Source organism: Rhineura floridana, chromosome 3, assembly GCF_030035675.1.
Source record: "Rhineura floridana isolate rRhiFlo1 chromosome 3, rRhiFlo1.hap2, whole genome shotgun sequence".
NCBI lineage: Eukaryota > Metazoa > Chordata > Lepidosauria > Squamata > Rhineuridae > Rhineura > Rhineura floridana.
Genome location: NC_084482.1, coordinates 140,622,656 through 140,643,756, shown reverse-complemented (window position 1 = coordinate 140,643,756; position 21,101 = coordinate 140,622,656). Strand labels below are relative to the sequence as shown.

Here is a 21,101-nt window from a genome sequence, read left to right as displayed (position 1 = left end):
TTGCAGGTTCATAAACTATGCTTTATGAAACCAGGAATATGCATTGGGATTGAGCACTCATCCCTCATCCCTTTCTTCCTCCTATTGCATACCAGATCGTGACTTGTATTACTCCAGATCTTCCCATTACATCTGAACTGGGGGATTCTGGCTTAGTGTCAGTTAATAAGCCAGAAAAAATAGAGTGGATCACATCCTCCCAGTGCTCCCTTGTGCACATCCCCTTGCCTTGATGCTTGTTCAAACCTTCAACTTTAATGAGTGCCTGAATTGGGCTAGTCAGTCCCTTAGAAGCTGCTTCTCTCCCAGCATTTTTGTTGCAAGACCCTTCAGGCCTATATTACTTTCCTATCTACCTTCATAATGTTTACCCTGTATTTGCACAATAAAGGCCACTAAGAGAGTCATTATCTTTAATTTTCATGCAGTTTGAAAGGAAGGCACAGATGCACAGATCAAGTGTGTCATTATGATCTTCTGTTTTTGCTTTTATTTAGGCCTCTGTTTTATCATATCAGTGGTGGATATTATGAGATTAATCAGTTTTAACTAGAGTACATTACTTGTATTTTAAGGGTAGAGACAGTAGGGTACAGTTATATTGTGCTGTCAATTCTAGGGGTTTCGGGACACAGGTGATTTCAGAAGTGACAGTTTCTATGGTCAAAAGTGCCTTACACTTCCTGTTCTCATACTACTTCAGTAATATTGAAAAGGGGCCTTGCACATGCAGGGAAATTGATCTTCTTCTGAATCTGTATTTTGGATATTACTGAATTAGACAAAGCAAGAATGATAAGCATGGCTTCCTATTCTGAATCTTGCTCACCCTCTCTTGCTCTCTCTTCTTATACCTCTGAGAGGACTGCACCATGTGCTTAGAACTTCAGTGTCATCAGTCCAGACTGAGATAAGACAACATGGCCTAATATTAAAATCTTACTTTTACATAGCTTCTTTGGGAGAAAAAAGCTATTGAGCATTATTTGAAATATGTATATAATAATGAACTGGGAAAATTACTTATACGTAAGTGGGAGGGGGAACTGTAGTGACAGCAGTATGCAGGAAAAAGAGTTAGTGCTATTTTTACTACTATGTGCATTTACAGCCCCTGAAATAGACACTAATTTTCTCCTGTCTTGCATCCTGATCCTGTGCATATATACTTGGAAATAAATGCCACTGAGTTTAATGGGGCTTACTGCCAACTAAGTGTGTTTAGGATTACACCCCAAAAGATAAATCTCAGCTAGATCACTATCTATATTGCCTCATAAATAAGTCCCTCTCCTTTGGGCCTCTGTATATCATGGAGAACCCAATAGCAGGATGCTGCAAATCAAAAGGGTAGTGGGAAATTAATGGAGACCTGCTCTGAACTTGTGTGCAGTGTTCACAATTGTAGTTGTTGCTAAGAACAAATTGTTTGCTTTCACTTGACAGTGACTTCATCCAGAGCTTCTCTGTGAGTCATAGTGCCTGCAGTACAGCTCTCCAAGGAAACTAGTGTTGGATAAATTTGCTGCTAGTACAAAGCAGCTGAGAGTGTATATCCTCCCTTACCTCCTCTTTAGCACACACCATCATTCCATGAATTTTTTACAGCTTGTGCTGTACATTCTGCAGGGAGTCTCTTTAATAATAAAATGATGGGAGACAGCCAACCGAAACAAACTTCCAAATAGCATGCACTGAGCAAATGCATAAATAATGTAAGAGCTTTCTGCATCTTTCCATGCAAAACCTTTAAGACATGTAGCCCTTGCATTTGTCACCCTTTGCTGAGTTCTCAGGTTATGAAAATGACAGAACACCACTATCTGCCACCATGGGCTCCTACTTGGAGGAAGGGTGGGATATAAATCTAATAAATAGTGGGGAGGAGAGCCTGGCTGGGAGTCCAGAGTCTGTGAGTTCAAATCCCCGCTCGTGTTTCCTGGGTGTAAAGGGCCAGCTGAAGATCACCTCACAGTGAGTGGCTCAGGGGTTACTTGCCCTGCCACCTGTGCAGCCAAGGGCAAGCTGCAAGGAGTGCAGTTGCCCCCCAGCTTGCAGTTGCGGACAAGGAAGGAGCTGGCTTGTGCAGCTGTGGCAAGCTGAGCAGGCCCCAGCCAGCTGGGGAGAACTAGCCTCAGAGAGGGAAGCAATGGTAAACCCCCTCTGAATACCTCTTACCATGAAATCCCTATGCATAGGGTCGCCATAAGTCGGGATCAACTTGAAGGCAGTCCATTTCCATTTTTTCATGATAAAATGCACTTCACTCACCTGCAATCTTAACACCATGAAAGGTCTGAACTTGGAAATAGCAGCTACTTATTTGGATTCTCTAAAACTTTAGAATAAAATGTTTTACTCTTATGACACCTTTCCTGCTACCTTGGTAATTATTGTGAAACTAGAATGTGGAGACATTTGTGTCTAGGGCTTCTCCCTATTGCAGTGTATGCCCGAAACTAGGCTGTACTAGACCTTAAAAGTTAGAACTAGAAAAAATGATAGATACAGTAGTCTAATACAAACATCTTCCCAGATGACAACTGTACAAAATTCATGTCTCACATATCTCTTAATGCAACTTCATTGAACATTCTCTTGTCACTTGTGCCAGGAACATGCTCACTTGAGGGTGTTTGACTACCTCCTTTTACACAGAAGTAAAAATCCTTCTCTGTGTACACAGAGCGATGTCCTGCTTTTAGACTCCTGTAGGTTATTTCTTCAACAATTCCCTACTTTGCCTAGGTGCATGCATGTGATCTCTTACAGACTTTGTGCAGTATCTTTACCACCTCTTCAAATTAGTGACATTACATTATTCAAGTGTCTAGACATGTGGGGTATTATTGAGTTTGCCAAACAGGGCTGGCATGAATGGTTAGTTTGGTCATGTACTCATAGGGGCTCACAGCCTGGCAGAGGGCCACCACTAACATGAGAGGCTAAACAAATCTCCCATTTCATCTTAGAAGAAGCTATTCACATCTTGAAATGAAACACGACATACAGTATTTTCCTAGGATAGGTAACTTCATCCCTCCTTTATCCTTCTCCATCCCCACCCTGGATCAGAAAATTTCCTCTTTTTCAAAAAGACTATTTGGAAGGTGTGATTTTGCTTTGAGGCTCTTGGCAAATTAGACCAAGTACCCCTTTACACATATACTTGGGTTGAATTAGAAGACAATGTTTTTTGTATCTGGCTTTGTATCTGTCTTAATTACTCATACCAATGGTGAAAATTGGTACAGGTTAATTAGCAAGATTACCCCAGTTTAAAAGCTATTCTGTGGAAAGTTAGACATGTGCTCAAAGGACATGGCTTTATCAAAACAACAATCAGGAAAGGTACCCTAGATGATCTAGTTTCCTTAGTGAAAGTTATTGCGGCCTATTGCCGAAATAAAACACAGACACCATTGCTTGGGTAAATAATGGGCCACTTTATTTAAACAGAATCAATTGAATAATGAACCTGCAGAAGGAAGATTAAGGGCGGGAGCATTCTGGTGATCCAGGCAAAGCCTGTTAGCAGCTATCGGGCGACCATGCCCTGCCTGAGCCTGGGGCTGCCCTGTGCCAGCCCCCCAGCTCCAGCCACACCCTGAAGATGTGTAGGGGGTCCAACCCGCATCACCGCCCCTCGGAGCCCTGAAACTCCGAGCGGATGAGGCACGTTGGCCCCAAAGGCGGCCCGTACCCTGTCCCCGGGCCGTGTAGCCCTGAGCTGCAGGCCTCCGGACCGCCTGTCACCCCCAAAGGTGCCTAAAGGTGTCACCTAGCTGCCCTTTCCCTTTAACCTTTTCCCGCACTTCTTCGCCACAGAAGGGGGACAAGCCTCTGCTTAGTCCCCCTTTACCCCACACCCGATAAGAATCTGGTGTAAACCCTTCTGCAGGTCCCTTAGAAAGATGTTGTTGCCCGTGTCCGTCAAATGGACGCCATCAGGCCGAAACAGCTCAAGCTTGTTGTGGCCCACCTCTGGGTGGTGGATGACAGAACCTCCCAAGTCCCTAAGGGCCCTCTGAATTTGCCTGTTCACCTTTTTCCGTGCCCTGTCCATCCCTCGTGGGTCACCGGTACAATTCCACCTCCTGCGCGGCAGGATGTCTGACCACACTAAGTGCACCCCCGGCCAGCGACGTGCAATGGCCCGGAGGTCACCGCATGCCTGTTCAATTAGGGCCTTGCCCTTTAACAGACCCAAGTCGTTGCCCCCGAGGTGGATCACCAGCACCTGGGGCACTGCCACTTCCACAGCCGGTTGAAACAAGGCTGGCAGGAGCCCATCCCAACGCATCCCCCAACGTCCCAGCCACCGCACTGCGGCCCATTGACTGAGCCCCAGCTGCGTGCCAAAGCGAGACTTCGCCGCCCTGCGGCCCGCCCAGAACATCATACTGTGGCCACATAGGAGGATGCGTGGCTGCTCCGATCTTGTCCAGCGATCTGTTGAAACAACAACGACATTGGGTAACAACAAAAAAAGGGGGGGCTGGGGGGGCCAACATCTAGCCGCTGGCGTCGTGTGTGTCAGCAAGTGGTCTAACGTAGGCCTTGTACGCGTCCGAGGACTACCCGCCCACAGCCTGAAGCCTGTCTTTAGAGAAGCCCAATAGGGCCGCCGTGGAGGCCGCGCCTATCCGGAAGGAGTGTGTCCCGAACTTACTGGGGTCCACGCCTAAATTTCCCAGTGCGGCCTTCGCCACGGACCAGAACCGGTATCTGGTAAGGGGCTGGGAGTTCCTATGTATAAATAGGTACCCTGACTGCGACCCCCTCGCTGCCACAAAACCGCGCAGGGCTGTTACTGGGCAGAGTTCTTGCTGCCGGCATGGGGCTAATACCACCAGGCGCCCCTTACCATGCTGGTCCGTTTTAGACCGCCTGAGCCGCAGGAGGGCCCGCTCTGCCCTCCAGCTGAGGTCAGAGACTAGCAGAGCTCGGAGGGAGTTATCCATCTTAGAAGCCGCCACCACCTCCCCAATTCGGAAGGCCCCAAAAAACAGAGTGAGGGCCGCAGCATGATATAGCAGGGCCTCGAAAGGGGAAGAACACAAGTGCTTCCACTGTCCCTGCAGGCCAAACAATAGCTCCGGGGAAAAGGGGAGGCGTGCATCCGGGGGGCAAGGGCGCTCGCGGGACCAACCCTCCAGCATCCAGCGCACCCTAAAGTCACCCGTGTAGTCCTGAAAGCCCCGTGCCTTCGCAAGGAAAGCGAGGCCTGAGAGCTTACCTTTGATGGTCCTGACTGAAAGGCCTCTCCGTTTCCCCTCCACGCAGAACTCCATAAGCTGCTCGACCGGGATGGGCCACTCCTGGGCGTAACCCCTGGACTCTCTGAAGTTTGATAGATCCCTACCTGCCCCCTGGTAGCTGGCCAAAGTGCTGGGCGCCACAGAAAGGCTTATGGCCCTTTCTGATTCAATCCTCCAATCTCCCATAGCGCTGGGGGGAACACCTCCGGCAGAGCCCTTGCCCATGGTGCCAGCTGGCGAAACTTCTCCATCTGGTTCCGTGATAGAGCATCAGCAATACTATTGTCAATACCCGGAACGTGGCGCGCCAGGAACTGAATATTATAGCGAAGACATTGGAGCACAAATGCTCGCACCAGAAGCATAACGTTGGGGTTTCTAGAGGACAGGGTGTTAATAACGTGCACTGTGGGGAGGTTGTCGCACCAAAAGTGGACTGAGGAATTACCCAACTTGTCGGGCCAGAGGTGTACGGCCACGACAATGGGGAAGAACTCCAAGAACGTCAGGTCTCTGGTCAGGCCAGCCAGTGTCCAGCCCTGCGGCCAGCTGCCGTGGCACCATGAGTCATGAAGAATGACCCCAAAACCGAAGGCACCCGAGGCATCGGAGTGAACCTGTAGCTCTGCCTCCAACAGGCGATCCCTTCTCCATAGGGAGACCCCATTAAATTCCCTCAAGAAGGTGGACCACACTGTCAGGTCAGCCCTAAGAGCGGCTGTCACCCGTGTGCGGTGGTAGGATCGTGATAGGCCAGCCATGGCATCATATACGCGCCGCAGGAAGGCACGGCCGGGCGCTACAACCCTGCAGGCAAAGTTCAGATGGCCTGCCAGCTGTTGGAGAGTGGCTAATGTCACCTTATTAGAACTGACCACCTCTGAGATCTTCTCCCTGAGGGCCCCCAACTTGTCATGAGCGAGCCTGCAGCATTGGGCCACCGTATCTATCTCGATGCCCAGAAACGTGATAGCGGTGGATGGGCCCTCAGTTTTCTCGGCCGCGAGGGGGACGCCCAGCTCCCCAGCCAGCCCCGCGAAATGTGCCATGAATGCCCTACAGGTGCCTGAGTCCGCAGGGCCCGCAAACAGGTAATCATCCAAATAGTGTACCACTGATTGCAAGCCTGCGTGCCTCTTGACCGCCCACTCCAAGAAGGAGCTGAAGCGCTCGAAAACAGAGCATGATATAGAGCAGCCCATAGGCAATGCCCTGTCCACGTAATATTCACCCTCAAAAGCCAAGCCCAACAGCTCGAAGTCCTGTGGGTGGACCGGGAGGAGGCGGAAAGCAGACTTGATGTCACACTTTCCCATAAGGGCCCCAACCCCGCAGTCCCTGACCATTCGCACAGCACAGTTGAATGATGTGTAGCGGACTGAGCACAGCTCCGCTGGGATGAAGTCATTGACTGACTCACCCCGTGGAAAGGACAGGTGGTGTATCAGGCGAAATTCACCTGGTGCCCTCTTGGAGACGAGGCCCAACGGGGAAACTCTGAGTGAGGGGATGGGTGGTGCAGCAAAGGGGCCCAAAACCCGGCCGGCTACTACTTCCTTCCTAATTTTTTCTCTCAGAACTGATTCCCTGCCTTCCACTGACTTAAGGTTGCGGGACATGAAAGGTCGCCTGGGACCCAAATAGGGGATCCGAAAACCCACTGTGAAGCCTTCGAGTAAAAACTGGGCATCTTGGACTAGGGGGTAAAGGTGGAGTAAGTGTTGGAGCTCGGCAATTTTAATTGGGCTGGGGCCCCTTTCCCTGAGCTGCGCCTGCAGCCCCTGTCTTCCTTGCGCCAGCCGAATCCCTGTTTCCACCCCTGAAGGGGCAGCCCCTGGGGCAGCTAGTGCAGGCGTGGGGGCCCCCACATATGGCACATTCATGTCTGAACCTGCACGGGCTCCGACCGCAAAGGCCACGCGAGCTGAACTCCCAGCAAAGCAGGCGGGGTTGAACCCCCTGCCCCGCAGGCCCGCGGGAAGCAGTTGCTGATGCCTGGCGCGCCAAGAGATGGCCGCTGTCCGCCCTATCACCTGCCATGGGTCTAGAATGTGCCATAAATTGCAGCCACAGGTCAGCCTCCTTTTTGTCCCAGGGGAGGGATGTATCAAAAGCCGCCCTCATACGGAACGCCTGGTCGTAGTCCAGCCATGCCGTCCCTTGAAACTCAGAGTAGCCCCGATATATGATATCAAGGTATTTGATCAGTACCGAGGCCCTATGAGGCTGCCTCTGTATTACCACCCCCATGTACGTAAGGAATGCAGGCAGCCAGTTAGACCAAGAGCGCTCTACCCGTCGGCGCTTGGGCCTATCGGGCTCTGCATGTTCCCCTTTATCCTTATCCTTCCCAACCGGCTCCCTGTACAAGAGCGAGAATAGGTCCACGTACTCTCCCCTCCATATTCTGTCCTTCGTAGCAGGCAGAAGATGAAAACCCAGTGGGGCAGACGTTTCCCCAAAAGGTATGGCCCCCTCTCTGACTGATCCCAGGGGGTCGGATATCTCTGCGGGGGGGTTGGCAGACAGGGCAGGCTGATGCCCTCCTTCCGTCGCCGTCCCAGCAGCAAGGTGCCAGACCTGCTCGCAGGCCTCCCTTAGGGGATGCTGCTGCTGTGGCGTAACCTCCCCCCCGCTGGCGGGAGTCCCTGCCTGCCCATATCCCTCGGTTACCGCTGGTGGGGAAAAGGGCCAGTAGGGGTACCCCCAGGGGGCCCAGCTCCACTGCCGCTGCCCTTGTTGTTGTGGCATGATAGAGGACTCACCCTGTGTGCTTTCCGCCGAAGGTCCTTGTGTGGGCTGCATTGTTGGTGCTGCTTGCAAGGTGGGAGTTGCGCCTGGCTCTATGCTGGGCATCCTCGCCTCAACCCTGGGCCCGGCCTCCAGCACATCCAGTCGTGCTAAGATGGAAGCAACAGCCCCTGCATCAGCACTGTTCACTGGCCGCTGCGTTTTCCCCCGAGACCGTTTGGGTGGTGGGTCCTTCTCCTTCCCTGTCACAGGTTGGTCCCGAGGTGCACTAGGATGGCCTGAGCCATGCTCTAGGGCTTCCAACCTGGCTAATATGGCCGCCCATGGTGGCCCCTCCCCACTCCTTGCCCCCTCCGCCGCTGGGGGTGGGCATCTCCCCCCTGCTTTGGGGGCCTTTCCTTTCCCTTTTGGCCCCCCTTGTCCTTTCTTGGGTGGCATACTAGAGGGAGATAGGGGCCCCGCTTACAAAACGACGTGATTTCAAAACGTTGTGAAGGGGCCCGCCTGCTTATTCTATACCCCCTCCCGGCACCCAATTATCCTGGAGGGGAGCCTAATTGCCCTGCACGTGGCAAGGATTGATGGTTGGGGCCGTGCCCACCTACCCCCGCGTTAATTAAAATTAATAATTAAATTTAAAAGTTGCCAGCCAAAGGCCGCCTAGCCTGTGGTCCTCGCCGCTGCTGGATCCGATCCTGCGCTGCCGCCTCGTAGTGACTGCCCCAGGATTCTCGCCGCATAGGCCTTGGTGCCAGCCGCCGCTGCCTCCCTGTCTCTCAATGAGGCTGGGGGGGGCTCGCCGCAGCCCAGCCACCCTTGCCTCAGGAAGCCTCCGGAGGCCCACGTGCGCCGGCAAAGGAGCCGCGCCGCGCCGAAGCTGCTGCTGCGGCTCCCGAAATTGCCGCCGAAAGGAGCAGCGCCGCGCCGAAGCTGCTGCTGCGGCTGCCGAGATTGCCGCCAAAAGGAGCCGCGCCGCGCTGAAGCTGCCGCCGAAAGAAGCCGCGCCGAAGCTGCTGCTGCGGCTGCCGAGATTGCCGCCGAAATTTGAACTGGATGGCGGGAAGCAGGCGGGGCGGCCTTAAATAGCCTTCAGCCGCCCCGCCACCCTGCCGCGTCACATGACGGCGCGCCAGCGCGCCGTGTGTGCACGCATCCCCCAAGATGGCGGCCTGGACATCGACAGCGGCCGCAAGCTCGTCCCTCTGCCCGGTAGGTCCCGGGCACGGAACGGGATTCTTTGTGTTGTCCTTGAAACTGTCAGACTCACCTTTACCACATGACAAAGGCACTTCACTTATCAAGTTCTGTTGCATATTTAACCATGAACCATTCCAGGAAAAGGGAAAGGTGGTAGAGACATGACAAGAGAATTTATTCCTAAAACTTCTGTTTATACTCACAAAAAATTTAGATAGTCATGGTCCATTAGAAAAAAATCCAAAATACACAGTACAGGGCCCCACTCATGCAGTGTCCCATCCAGAGCCGGAACTACGAGGCTGAGACACGAGTGCAATTAAATCTCATTTTATTAAAGTAATGGATACATCAAAGGAATTGCGCTTCATAGAAAAACCTGCACTAACACTAAAATCCCTAACTACACTCTAGACATGCTCTGCGGCGTATGAAGGAAGTTGACACAACAGCTCCCCACTGTAAACGGCAAGCTTAAGTAGGGAACGTTTTCAATCGTAATCTCTGACTCCTTTGCAAGTCCTGTCTCTGCCCTGTCCGTTTCTTGCGGTGGCGGGAGCGAGGTGATGGGGGGGCGTGTCTGTAACGGCTCATCGGAAGACACCTGCTCCTGAGTAACGGATTCAAGGTCGGGGCTGCGTCACGCTGGTGGCATCCTGGGAACTGCTTGGTAAGGGAGGAGTTGGCACTTTTGCTGGAGCTTCCCCCAACAGGTCTTCAGCAGCAACTGGGGGCGGCACGCTCTCCTCCTCGGAGATCGCGTCTTCCGTGGGAACTGACTGGAATTCAGGCTCGCTTCCCTCCCCAAGGTCTCGCTCAGACCCAACAACTCCAAGTCTCCTGTGTCTCCTGGCAGCGGAGGCGCATGAAATTCATGCCTCCCTCCTTCCTGTCCCTTCTGGGACAGCTGAGGCTCAACATACAGCAGGTTAGGTTCAAGACCCCCGCCGAAAAGCGGATCAGCTGTAGCATGGGGGTCTGGACCCTAACCCGCTGATCGCACAGGAGGAGGAGAAGATCAGCTGTAGCATGCTAGCCCTCTTTGGTGTGATCAGCTGAGAGAGCGGGGCCCTACTGTAGGACTGGGGAATCTCAGGTTCAGGGGCAAAAACAGTCCTCCAAACCTTTGTATCTAGCCCTCAGGACTCTCCCCAGACTACACCTCTCACTAGCCCTGCTTCACATGCTCCTTGAGTGTTTTTGACTGGCTGGAATATATCCTTGATCTCTGATAATGCCTCTTGCTTGCCCCGATGGAGGATAGTGTGCATGTAGAAACTAACCTACTGTACAAAGATGTACACTTGTTGCTCTGCCCACTTTTGCATTCGCCCACACCCCAAAAAGATTGCTCAGAAGGGAATGCAGCCCTCAGGCTGAAAAAGGTTCCCCCTCCTCTGCAGTAGGGTACCAGCTTTGTTATGACAAACTAAAATGTCATGATGTACTGAAGAAGCTTTCATGTTCGCCAGGACTCTTCTTGAAGCTGTATAGTAAGCAAGACAATGCGAGTGGCAGAGCTGGACATAATAGAAAAGTCCCAAAGTCTGCCATCTGTCTTTAAGAATGGCATGCAGGGGCTGTTATGCAGAGTTAATTGGATTAGACTGAGGTAGCTGCAAACCAATTTTAAGGTGCAGTAATGGCTACTGGGACAAAGAAGCATCAATGAGTATTTTCCTATTTAAAACCTAGGTGTCAGAGATGAGTAAGGACATTAAAGTATTCAAGCGTCAGGGCATATGGGGTATTACTGAACCTATAAGGCTGAAAATGCAGTTGATGGGATATAGTATTGATTGTTAGGATAAATGTTCGTGAAATGTTGGGTGACAGCCACGTTACATAGATCGTAAGAAGAATCTTTCTGGATCAGACCCAGGGCCCATCCAGCCCAGTATTCTGTTTTCAACAATGGCCAGCCAGATGCTTCTCAGAAATCCATAAGGAGGGCATGAAACTGACAGCCACTCATTTGCCTGCACCCTCTGCGTAGCAGCTGGTAATGCTTCTGAATCTGTAGGTTCCATTTAGCTCCCATGCCCAATAGCTGTTGATAGGTTTGTCTAATCCGTTTTTAAGCTATATAAGCCAAGGGCTGCTATCACATCAAATAAATGAATTATAGATCGTGTGTAGAAGTACTTCTTCTTGTCTGTTCTGAAACTACTGCCAGTCCGTTTCATGGGATGACCCTGTTTTGAAAGAGGGAAAAACATTTTGCACTTTGAATCTCATCTGCCATTTTTGTTGTGCATACATCCAGTTTGGAATAGATGCTTTTGGAGTTCTGCATAGTCTGCTTTAGTTTTCACCATTTTGAATAAGTGGAACACTAAGAGATTAAAGTAAACATAAGGTGTGTGAAGACCAGGCTGTTGCAAACTAGACGCTTCATCTAAGTATATCTCTATATTGTGGAGGTAGGGCAGTTGCCTCTGGAGTTAGAGAGAATGATTCCTCTATTTCAGGAGTGGCTAAGCTGTGGCCCTCAAGATGTTGTTTGACTTTAACTCCCATCATGCCTGATTGGCCATGTTGGCTGGATCTGGTGGGAGTAGATGTCCAGCAACATCTGGAGAGCCACAGGTAAGCCTTCCCTGCACTGTGTCTTTCCCTAACATAGCAACAGGTCACCAGTTGTTGGTTTAGGAACATGGGCTTAACAACATTCAACTCATATACTTTGTTTAGTATTAATTGGCCATTATCACTTAATTATACACTACTCACCTACACAACATCAGATGTTCAGGAGAAGTTCCATCTTATGGACACCTGATATCCTCTTCTTAAGACACCTGTGTTAACAATGCATTTCAGTAAATAGAATTTTGAGCTTGGATTTGGGGTGGCTACCCTAAAAATGTTTGTTCTTACATTGATTTAGTGCTGCTTCACACAAGGAAGTTTTCCTACACAGGTTTCACTTCTGCAATCCAGTAGCGACATCATGGGACAGCAATATGTATTTATGCATGTGTCTTCCCATTCACAGGGGTGGGAGTCTGTTCCTTGCACAGAAAGGAGTGTACAGGGGATGGGAATGAAATCTCTACCATGCGGAACATAATTGTTTGAGACAGGTGTATTTTATCACCCTATTTGTTTAATCTATACACAGAACATATACGGAAAGCGGGATTGGACCAAGATGAAGGAGGTGTGAAAATTGGAGGGAGAAATATCAATAATTTAAGATATGCAGATGATACCATATTATTAGCAGAAACCAGTAATGATTTGAAAAGAATGCTGATAAAAGTTAAATAGGAAAGCACAAAAGCAGGACTACAGTTGAACGTCAAAAAGACTAAAGTAATGACAACAGAAGATTTATGTAACTTTAAAGTTGACAATGAGGACATTGAACTTGTCAAGGATTAATACCTTGGCACAGTCATTAATCAAAATGGAGACAATAGTCAAGAAATCATAAGAAGCCTAGGACTGGGTAGGGCAGCTGTGAGAGAACTAGAAAAGGTCCTCAAAGGCAAAGATGTATCACTGAATACCAAAGTCAGGATCATTCAGACCATGGTATTCCTGATTTCTATGTATGGATGTGAAAGTTGGACAGTAAAAAAAGCAAATAAGAGAAAAATCAACTCGTTTGAAATGTGGTGTTGGAGGAGAGCTTTGCGGATACCATGGACAGTGAAAAAGACAAATAATTAGGTGTTAGAACTAATTAAACCAGAACTATCACTACAAGCTAAAATGATGAAACTGAGGTTATCATACTTTGGACACATAATGAGAAGACATGATTCACTAGAAAAGACCATAATGCTGGGAAAACAGAAGGGAGTAGAAAAAGAGGAAGGCCAAACAAGAGATGGATTGATTCCATAAAGGAAGCCACAGACCTGAACTTACAAGATCTGAACAGGGTAGTTCATGACAGATGCTCTTGGAGGTCACTGATTCATAGGGTCGCCATGAGTTGTGGTCGACTTGAAGGCACATAACAACAATTAAGCTCACTTCTGATATTGGATCCAGGCTCAAGGGGAAGCTGCTTTAGAGCAGTGAATCTCAGTAAAGTGAGGTAGGGGAAGAGGTGCTCCATTGCAGGTGATGACCTCATTAGTATGGGGCTTTCAACCCAAGTAGGGGATTCAAGGCAATTGTTCCGATTCTGGCAAAACAGAGCAAGATGGGTAATATTCAGGTAAGGCAAGGGTTCTGGATTCAGGGAGCATCCTGGACAGTTCCACATGGAACTCAGTCTGGAAGCATCGTATCAGGAGAACTCAAATGGTTCAGCATCAGGCAATCCCAGACTGAGCCTTAAATAGAGCTTCAGTTTCATTTTAGGGACTAGCTCTGCCTTGGAGCTGCATCAGGTAAGGGGCCTAACCTGTTTTGCAAACTAGGTTTTAACTGCTGTTGACTTCAGGGCAGGAGAGGCAGACAATCAGATGAGAGCAATGTAATTTCTTTGGGTTCTAGAAAATTCTGGCACAGTAGGCTCCTCCCTCATGCCCCTGCACTTCTGGGGTAGTGGGATCATCTGGAGCTGGCTTTGAAGGCAATTCCTTCTCCCACTCTGAATCCCGGGAGATTTGTATCGCTCCTTTGCTGCTTGAGTTTAGGAGGGTAGCTAAAACCTCACTTTTTAATCAGCCCTTTGAGCCCTGCTAGATATTTTGATTGCTATGAGTCTTCTTGTTGCATTTTCATTTTGTTTTACTGTTTTGAATATCGCTCTCTCTGATCTCATGAGGGATTAAAAACAGGATATAAATTATTTAAAATAAATAAACTACATGGTATGTTTAATTAGGAATGTGCAACTTTTGTTTGTTTTACTGAAAAGTAAACACAAGGGCTGATCCAGATCATGAACACAGTGTGTGGTGGTGGTGGTGGGGTTCAATCCTTTCCTCCCCCACTGCAGTGACAGTAAAAACACACATACACACACACACACCCAAATAACAAAAGAAGATCCCATTAGTGCTAATGAGACCTTTTTTTCTTTTACTATTTGACATATGAGAGTGCATTTTTCACAGCATTGTGGGAGGGGAGAATTAAATCTCCCCACATGCTGCTGTCTTGATCTGGATTGGCCCCCATTGCTTACTTTTAAGTAAAAAACAAAACACTGTATGGAGCTCCGCACTATGTATTTAACATCGTGCTGCACACACCCCAATCACAGAGTGGTGAGGAACTTCCAGGGATTCACGTGCTTACCCAGGATTAGGTTTCCTTGGAATGAAGGTCAGAGGAGACTCTGGTGCCTTTATGATATTTTACACATACATACAACCTGAGCATACAATGCACACAGCATTAATACTCCAACAGATCTTGCTTTCCCATTAGGTTTCTAGGGGAGTCCCCAAAGCCATAGCTTGGGGTCCAGCACACAAAGCAAATGTCTCTGGGCTAATCCACATGATGGTTTACTATGTGTTCGCTGCTCTTCTCATCCCCTCTTAATTTGCATCATTTACATGGCATTACCCACAAACAGAAGCTATCATGCTGTTTTCCCTCTGTAAATATGGAATAACCCAATCTGCCAATAATATGAAAAATTGCGAACAATATGGCTCCACACATGGTTGCAGACACTGCTTCAATGCTTTTTGGTGGGTTGGTGAATCATAACTTTCTGCCTCTTCTCTTTCCACACCCACTATTTCCTCCATGAATTCTATTTTGCTTCTTGTTTTCTATCCAGCTACTTCCTTCTGCTCTGTTCTAGGTTAAAGAGAAGTGTGTTGCCTGCTTGGGCTGGCTATGACCAGCCCTCCTTCCCTTCACAGTTTGCTGTGGCTACTGGCTGCATGTTTCTCTTGTTTCTCTTTGACTCTCTTTCTAAGCTTTATGTAACTGTGTTACACTGTTCAAACAATGCTCTATACTTTCTCAGGGCTTTCTCAGGCAGACAGTAAAAATACAGAGCTCTGAACAGCCTTACACTGTTATGCAAAACTTAGGGATGGGGGTCAAAGAGACTTATCCACAGAGTTACCTAGCAACCACAGTGCCCAGCCAGCTGGGGAGGATGCATTGGCTATTTATGGCTAGTCTGGCTGCTGCTGCTATAAGAAATTGGGTGCTGCAGCAGTTTGAGAGAGAGCAGAGTGGCGTGCCTGCAGCCATGCAACGGGAAAGAAAGTTGCAAGCAAGGAGCTAGGACGGCGAGTAGTGACACCTCTCTTTTGACCCCTCCTGTGGTGGCAGGAGGAAGAGGAAAATTCTCCAACAAACACACACAGAGCAAGAGAGAGCGAGAGAGAGCAAGAACTAGATATAAGGGTGTAGAAAAATGAGTGGTATGCATGTTGCACTGGGGTGGGACAGTTGGAACAGATATATTTCATTCTGGAGAGAGTGAGAGAGAACCAAATGGTGAAAGAGGGAAGGAGAGTGTGATAGGTGCTGATACTAAGGGAGTACGCAGAGCTGGTTTTTGGGGAGGTATGAACTTTAGAGGGTTTTTTTTAAAAGAAGGTTCTCCCCATTTCTCTTCCCTGCACTGCTAGAACACTCTGTCCTCTGCATTGTCTGTTTTGCACATGCCCAGTTACCTACTGAACAGAGGGAGTGGAAATACAGATCTTCACTCTTCCCTTTTTTTAAAACGGAAGCTACTGCTGCTGGTAAAAAAAAAGTGCATGCCCAGTTCCCTAGCAACCAGAGGGAGTAGAAATGTAAAATTAGAGGGCAAGGTCATTAGGAAACAGCAAGATTGTTCCTTCATGGAGGAAAGCCTACTTGTGTGAATGGAAATCATCGCATTTGCAGCTAGCATTGAGCATGCAGTTCAGACAGTGGAAATAAACAATGGAGGTAAAAGTGGTGTCTTTACTATGAAGAAAATCTGCCCTGCGGATAAGCTTTCTGTGTCTTTCTAGTTCCCACCCCACACCAGGTTAATTCATGCAGATTTCCTCACCCAGGATCACAGTGAGGGAATCAGTCTCCTCCAGAGTTCCTATAGCAAAAGGATTGCTCCGGACCACATTCTTTCATACGTATATTAGCAGGCCCATTAACTCACAGACTGACTTGGCTAGAACTATTAACTTATGAAAATTAACTTATGAAAGGAACTTGTTTGACCAGTAGAACAGGTTTCTTTCACTGCAGATTCCAACTTTCAGATACAGGATTACAGGCTCTGTACCCACAGACATCATCTATGCCAACCCCCCAATCCTATAACAGTAACATGTAGTTTGACCCTTTAAAAACTACATGTAAAGCTCAAGAAATGAAAATGTGTAGTTTGCTCAGTGTACACTTTGTTTGACTACAGTGAAACAGAGGCCTTTATAACACAGTAAGGTGAGCATATGTTTTTTCAATACAAATGAAATCAAATATGATAATATCATACAAAGCATCTCTTGGGTGGCCTTTGATTCATCGTTAGCATAGTTGGTTTAATATCTGAAAAATGGAAATGACATTCATGACAGAGATTATTAGAGCATACAGAAAGTTCAGATTATGCTATTTAAGTTAGAAATAATAGATTGAATCAGAATTTAGTGATCTTTAGAATAGACACATTGAAATCAATTTGACACAAATTTTCAGAATGTTTGTATGGGATCTTCCTAACATTGCCATCTTGAAATGGGTGTTAACAGGTGAATGCATTTTCTAGTATGCTAACTTTAAATTGCAAAGGAAATGGCTTAGAATTAATATGAAGTTGACTTTTTGTGGGTGTGAAAGTGATGAAATCATTTTGTATGGCCCCTGAATGTGATGATATTGTTATGAATGCAAATTGGGATAACAGTGGTCTTCACAGTAAATAAGTTAATATAACATCCCTGTTTGGCCCTTCTTCTTCACTCTATAGGGCTTTGTTTAGCAGATAAACAAAACAAGGATTAAAGCACAAAAGCATGCTTGTTCTGAAAGTGGCCTTAATTGGGCTTCTTGTTTCTTAGCACTGCAATGTTTATTTATTTATATCCCACCCTTCTTCCCAGAAGGAGCCCAGGGTGGCAAACAAACACTAAAAACACTCTAAAACATCTTAAAAACAGACTTTAAAATATGTTAAAACAAAACATCTTTAAAAACATCTTTGTAAAATAACATTTTTTAAAAAACTTTGAAATCATCTTTAAAAACTTCTTTAAAAAATATTCAAATACTTATCTTAGTCTCTTTTATCCATCAGAAACTGGCTAGGTTTTCTGCTTCGTTTTGTGTGTAAACTGTTCCATGAATTCAACATGAAGCAAAGGATTTATGTCCTAATAAAATTCCTGACACTGACTAGCGATGGCCTTGGCAAAAGGATCCATCAAGGTTGAATGATACCCATCAGCACAGCAAATCAGAGATTCTTATTATTACAATTTATTGTGGATGTGTGGTGAGCAAAAGGTAACGCTTAACAAACATACAGTACCTATTAAATATATATATTTGTGCTATATTATACTGTGTGTAGCTGTAGCTGCATAAAATCAACCAACTACCATACATGATGTGATCCTCATACAGCTTATCCCTCTTTCATTGAAACATTTCCATTTCAGCTAACTGAAAAGTGTAACTGATGGTCCTAGCTGACTGATATAATATATATAACAAAATGTTTAGATATTAATTCCTACACTGTGTTCAGGCCCAGCATTGGAAAATGACTCATTACTTCTTTTGGCGCTAGACAACTTTTTAAAAATCCAACTGTTGGCCATTCATACAGCCTCCACTGTATGATTTAAATGCATGTCGTAAGCACGCAGTTCTAGCAAATGCTATTTTGGATCCCAGTAGACAGATCTATATACCCTGTGAATTTCTTAACTTGATCATTCAAAACAGTGACATGTTACTTTCCAAACAACGCTGAATTATCCTACTTAGTGAATAATGTAAACAATTCTTGTAAATTGTGAAGAAAGCAGTAATTTGAGACCTCAGATGGGAAAGCTGGCTTCCCTCTGTGAACTGCTCAGTTTAAGGCAGTGGAGTTTGGAGGAGTCTTTTTGAGATCGTGAATCAGAGCCTAGCTGTCTCCTGTAACTTGGCTAACTTTTGCTCTATGCCTGCTAAATGTACTGCTTCACTGGATTCTTCAGAATAAGTGTAATTTTTGCAACACTGCAGAGGAGGTCATGAAGGGAGATGGCAGCGCAATGTGGAATCTGATGTGGAAATACTGCATTTCAGTCAGGACAATCAGGTACCTTTTGAAACTTGTATGCCTGCCCTGTGGGCTTAGATTACGAACAGTTTGCCTATGGCTATGTTCCATTCTGATGTCTTCTTACAACTGTAGAGTTCCTTGTGTAGTGGCAAATGCTGATTTATGGAGAATATATTTTCTAAAGAATTGTGTTTGATTTCAAAACTGCATTTTAATCCTACAGAAATCCATTTGTCCAAATGTTGAATGTTAAGTACTATAAAAATTGTTATTAATATTTCCCCATTTATTTTTACTACTTTTGAGTCACAGCTATTGTGAGTGAACTGTATAGGGATACAAGCAAAACAGCAAAAGGAACAGCTGAATTTAAATGTGGTTTTCTGTTGTATTGTCAGTCTTATCTGTATGTTCTATATATTTAAAAGGTCTTCTGTTTCACAGAATGACAGACTGTGGTGTTATGCAATTCACATTTGATGCACTGAATGTTTTTCCAAGCTCTGATACTGTAGGTTCTAGTGAAGCTTATTTGGGAAATGGCACCATTAAGCGAGTTAATGGTGTTTACGTGCAGTGACTTAGAGAGTTACTTCCTTATCCATTTCATGCTATGACTTCTTTATGTGGCAGAGCTGTATGTTTCGAATGGAGTGTTTTGTGTGCTTCAAGGAAAAGCATAATCTAAATAATTACAGCATTTCACACTATGTAATTATTCACTGTGCCAAAGAAACAGTCTTGTCTGGATTTCTGCATGAACTTTCACAACCAGCTCTTTTGTTGTTGTTTTTAATGGAGCTTGGCATTTACCTTAGACTTTTCTTTCTTAAGATTTAAGAAAGTAAAAATTCTGATGAAGCAGTGTATCACAAGGGGTTCATATGATGACCAACTCATTATAGAAAGTGGGATTGATTACTTCAGCATTTCCACAAAATACAAAGAATGGTTTGGGGTCAGATGAGGGGCATTAGCAAAGTGACTTGCTGATGTTAACTTAATTTATATGGAAATAGATTCCATCATCTTATGAATGTTAATACTGACATTAAGGACATTAGAAAGTAACCTTCAACATATATGTTCAAAAGGTAAACACTAGTACATACTCTATCAGTGATGCACAAATAGAAGAAGTGTGTCGCATCCAAAAACACAAACACTGAGGGGTTTTCCAGATGATTGTACCAATCAGATTTGCCAATTAATTTCTGTGGCTTACGGCATCTTCATGCTCAGATCACAAGGAGATAAATCCTTTAATCTGCATTCTAGTTTCTGTGGGTATAGTCCCATGGGCAAGCATTGCAGTGCTAAAAGTATATCAGTATATCTAAGCAGGAAAGAAATAAAGTAATTATATTGGCTTTGTTAATAATGTTCTCCTTATTTGTAAGTTTCCCATCAAACGCTTTAAAGATTGAAGTTGAATAAGGTGCATCAAATTGCATTTTAGCTGTTATCCAAGGGCTACTTCATCTGTCATTTAAAAAGTAGGGTTGAAGGGATATTTTTGTCTTGTATCTAATCTGTGGGGTTGACCCTGCAGGTCAGATATGGCTCACAGCCATTACCCTTGGGGTCCCTCAGCCGCTCAATGGAATCTAGCTGAAAAGGACAATTAATTAATGCTGTGCATTAATTTCTTCCTATGCAAGATATCTTCTGCAATATCAAAGCAGAGGGGGAAATGGCTCAGCAAAGACACTTGGGTTACTTTCAAATATACAAAAAGTCATCCCTGCGTTTTGCAATTACGTGCATGCAATTTTGATGATGCAATTGCATTTTGAAGCTTGAGGTGTTGAATACCTGTAAGGCAAGGCATGCAGTTCAGCACTGCACTGATGATGATTGCCATCTTCTTTCTCTATGGAGAAAATGTAAGGTGAAACTTAAGTGGAATTACTATGAATTAAATATAGGCCTCTATGTTCATGGAAAATAACTTTGTGTGTGCTTGTTATTGTATGTGTTAAGGGTGTGTGACTGAGTATTGTTCCAACCTTATTGACTGTTGGAACACAGCCTTTGGCCCAAAAACTGTTCCCCACCCCTTGTCCATGGGCTCTTAGCCAAGCTGTCTGTAATTTGTCTGAAATGAAGGGGAAAGGGAGAGGACATCTGAAGCAAACAAGATTGGGCAAAATATAAGAACTGTAATTGAATTCCAGGGTGATATTTTATTTCAGTTTGGACTATATTAACTCACCTGAATGAGTAGAAATTTGGGTCATGAAAACTCATATAGATGCCGCAACGTAAGATAGAGGGAGGACTAGAATACCACAAATAGGCAAAATGTATCTTCAGAAATCCAGGGAAGGGTCCAAAGGGACGGAGTTGTATATGCTACCTTATTTTATTTTATGATACCAGCAGTTTTCTGACTTTGTAAAAAGTGCTTCAATTTAGTCTAGCCATGAGAGGTCATTCTCACCATCTTTTCATTTATTTATTCATGACATGCATATACCGCTTAATCATTTGCATTTCTAAGGAGTGTGCATAAAAACAAGCCATACAGAAAATAAAACAATGAAATCATCATGAAACCATGTATAGGTATCTCTTGATGATGTTTTCATTGTTAGTTGAATATTTTTCTTTGCTCCCAAGCCTTACCAAATTAGTCTGTTATTTCTGCAGTTTTTAATTATTGTTGGTTTTTATATTTTCATACTATTTTATTATCTAAGTTATGTTTTATATTGTATTTCTGTACACTGCTCAGGGTATTCTCTGAA

At 45.9% G+C, this 21,101-nt stretch overlaps 1 protein-coding gene across 8 annotated transcripts in view; it reads left to right on the top strand.

Annotated features, from left to right (window-relative positions):
- IQSEC1 (IQ motif and Sec7 domain ArfGEF 1) overlaps window positions 1-21,101 on the top strand; it is a 588,187-nt gene that overhangs the window by 297,253 nt on the left and 269,833 nt on the right. Inside the window, exon 1 of one of the 8 annotated variants that reach the window (XM_061618153.1) lies at window positions 18,291-18,387. The exons of the other annotated variants lie outside the window; for them this stretch is intronic. Coding sequence (XP_061474137.1) covers window positions 18,320-18,387 — 68 coding nt within the window. The 5' untranslated portion in view covers window positions 18,291-18,319. Of the gene's footprint in view, window positions 1-18,290; window positions 18,388-21,101 lie in introns of those variants that run through there. 8 annotated transcript variants of the gene reach the window in all.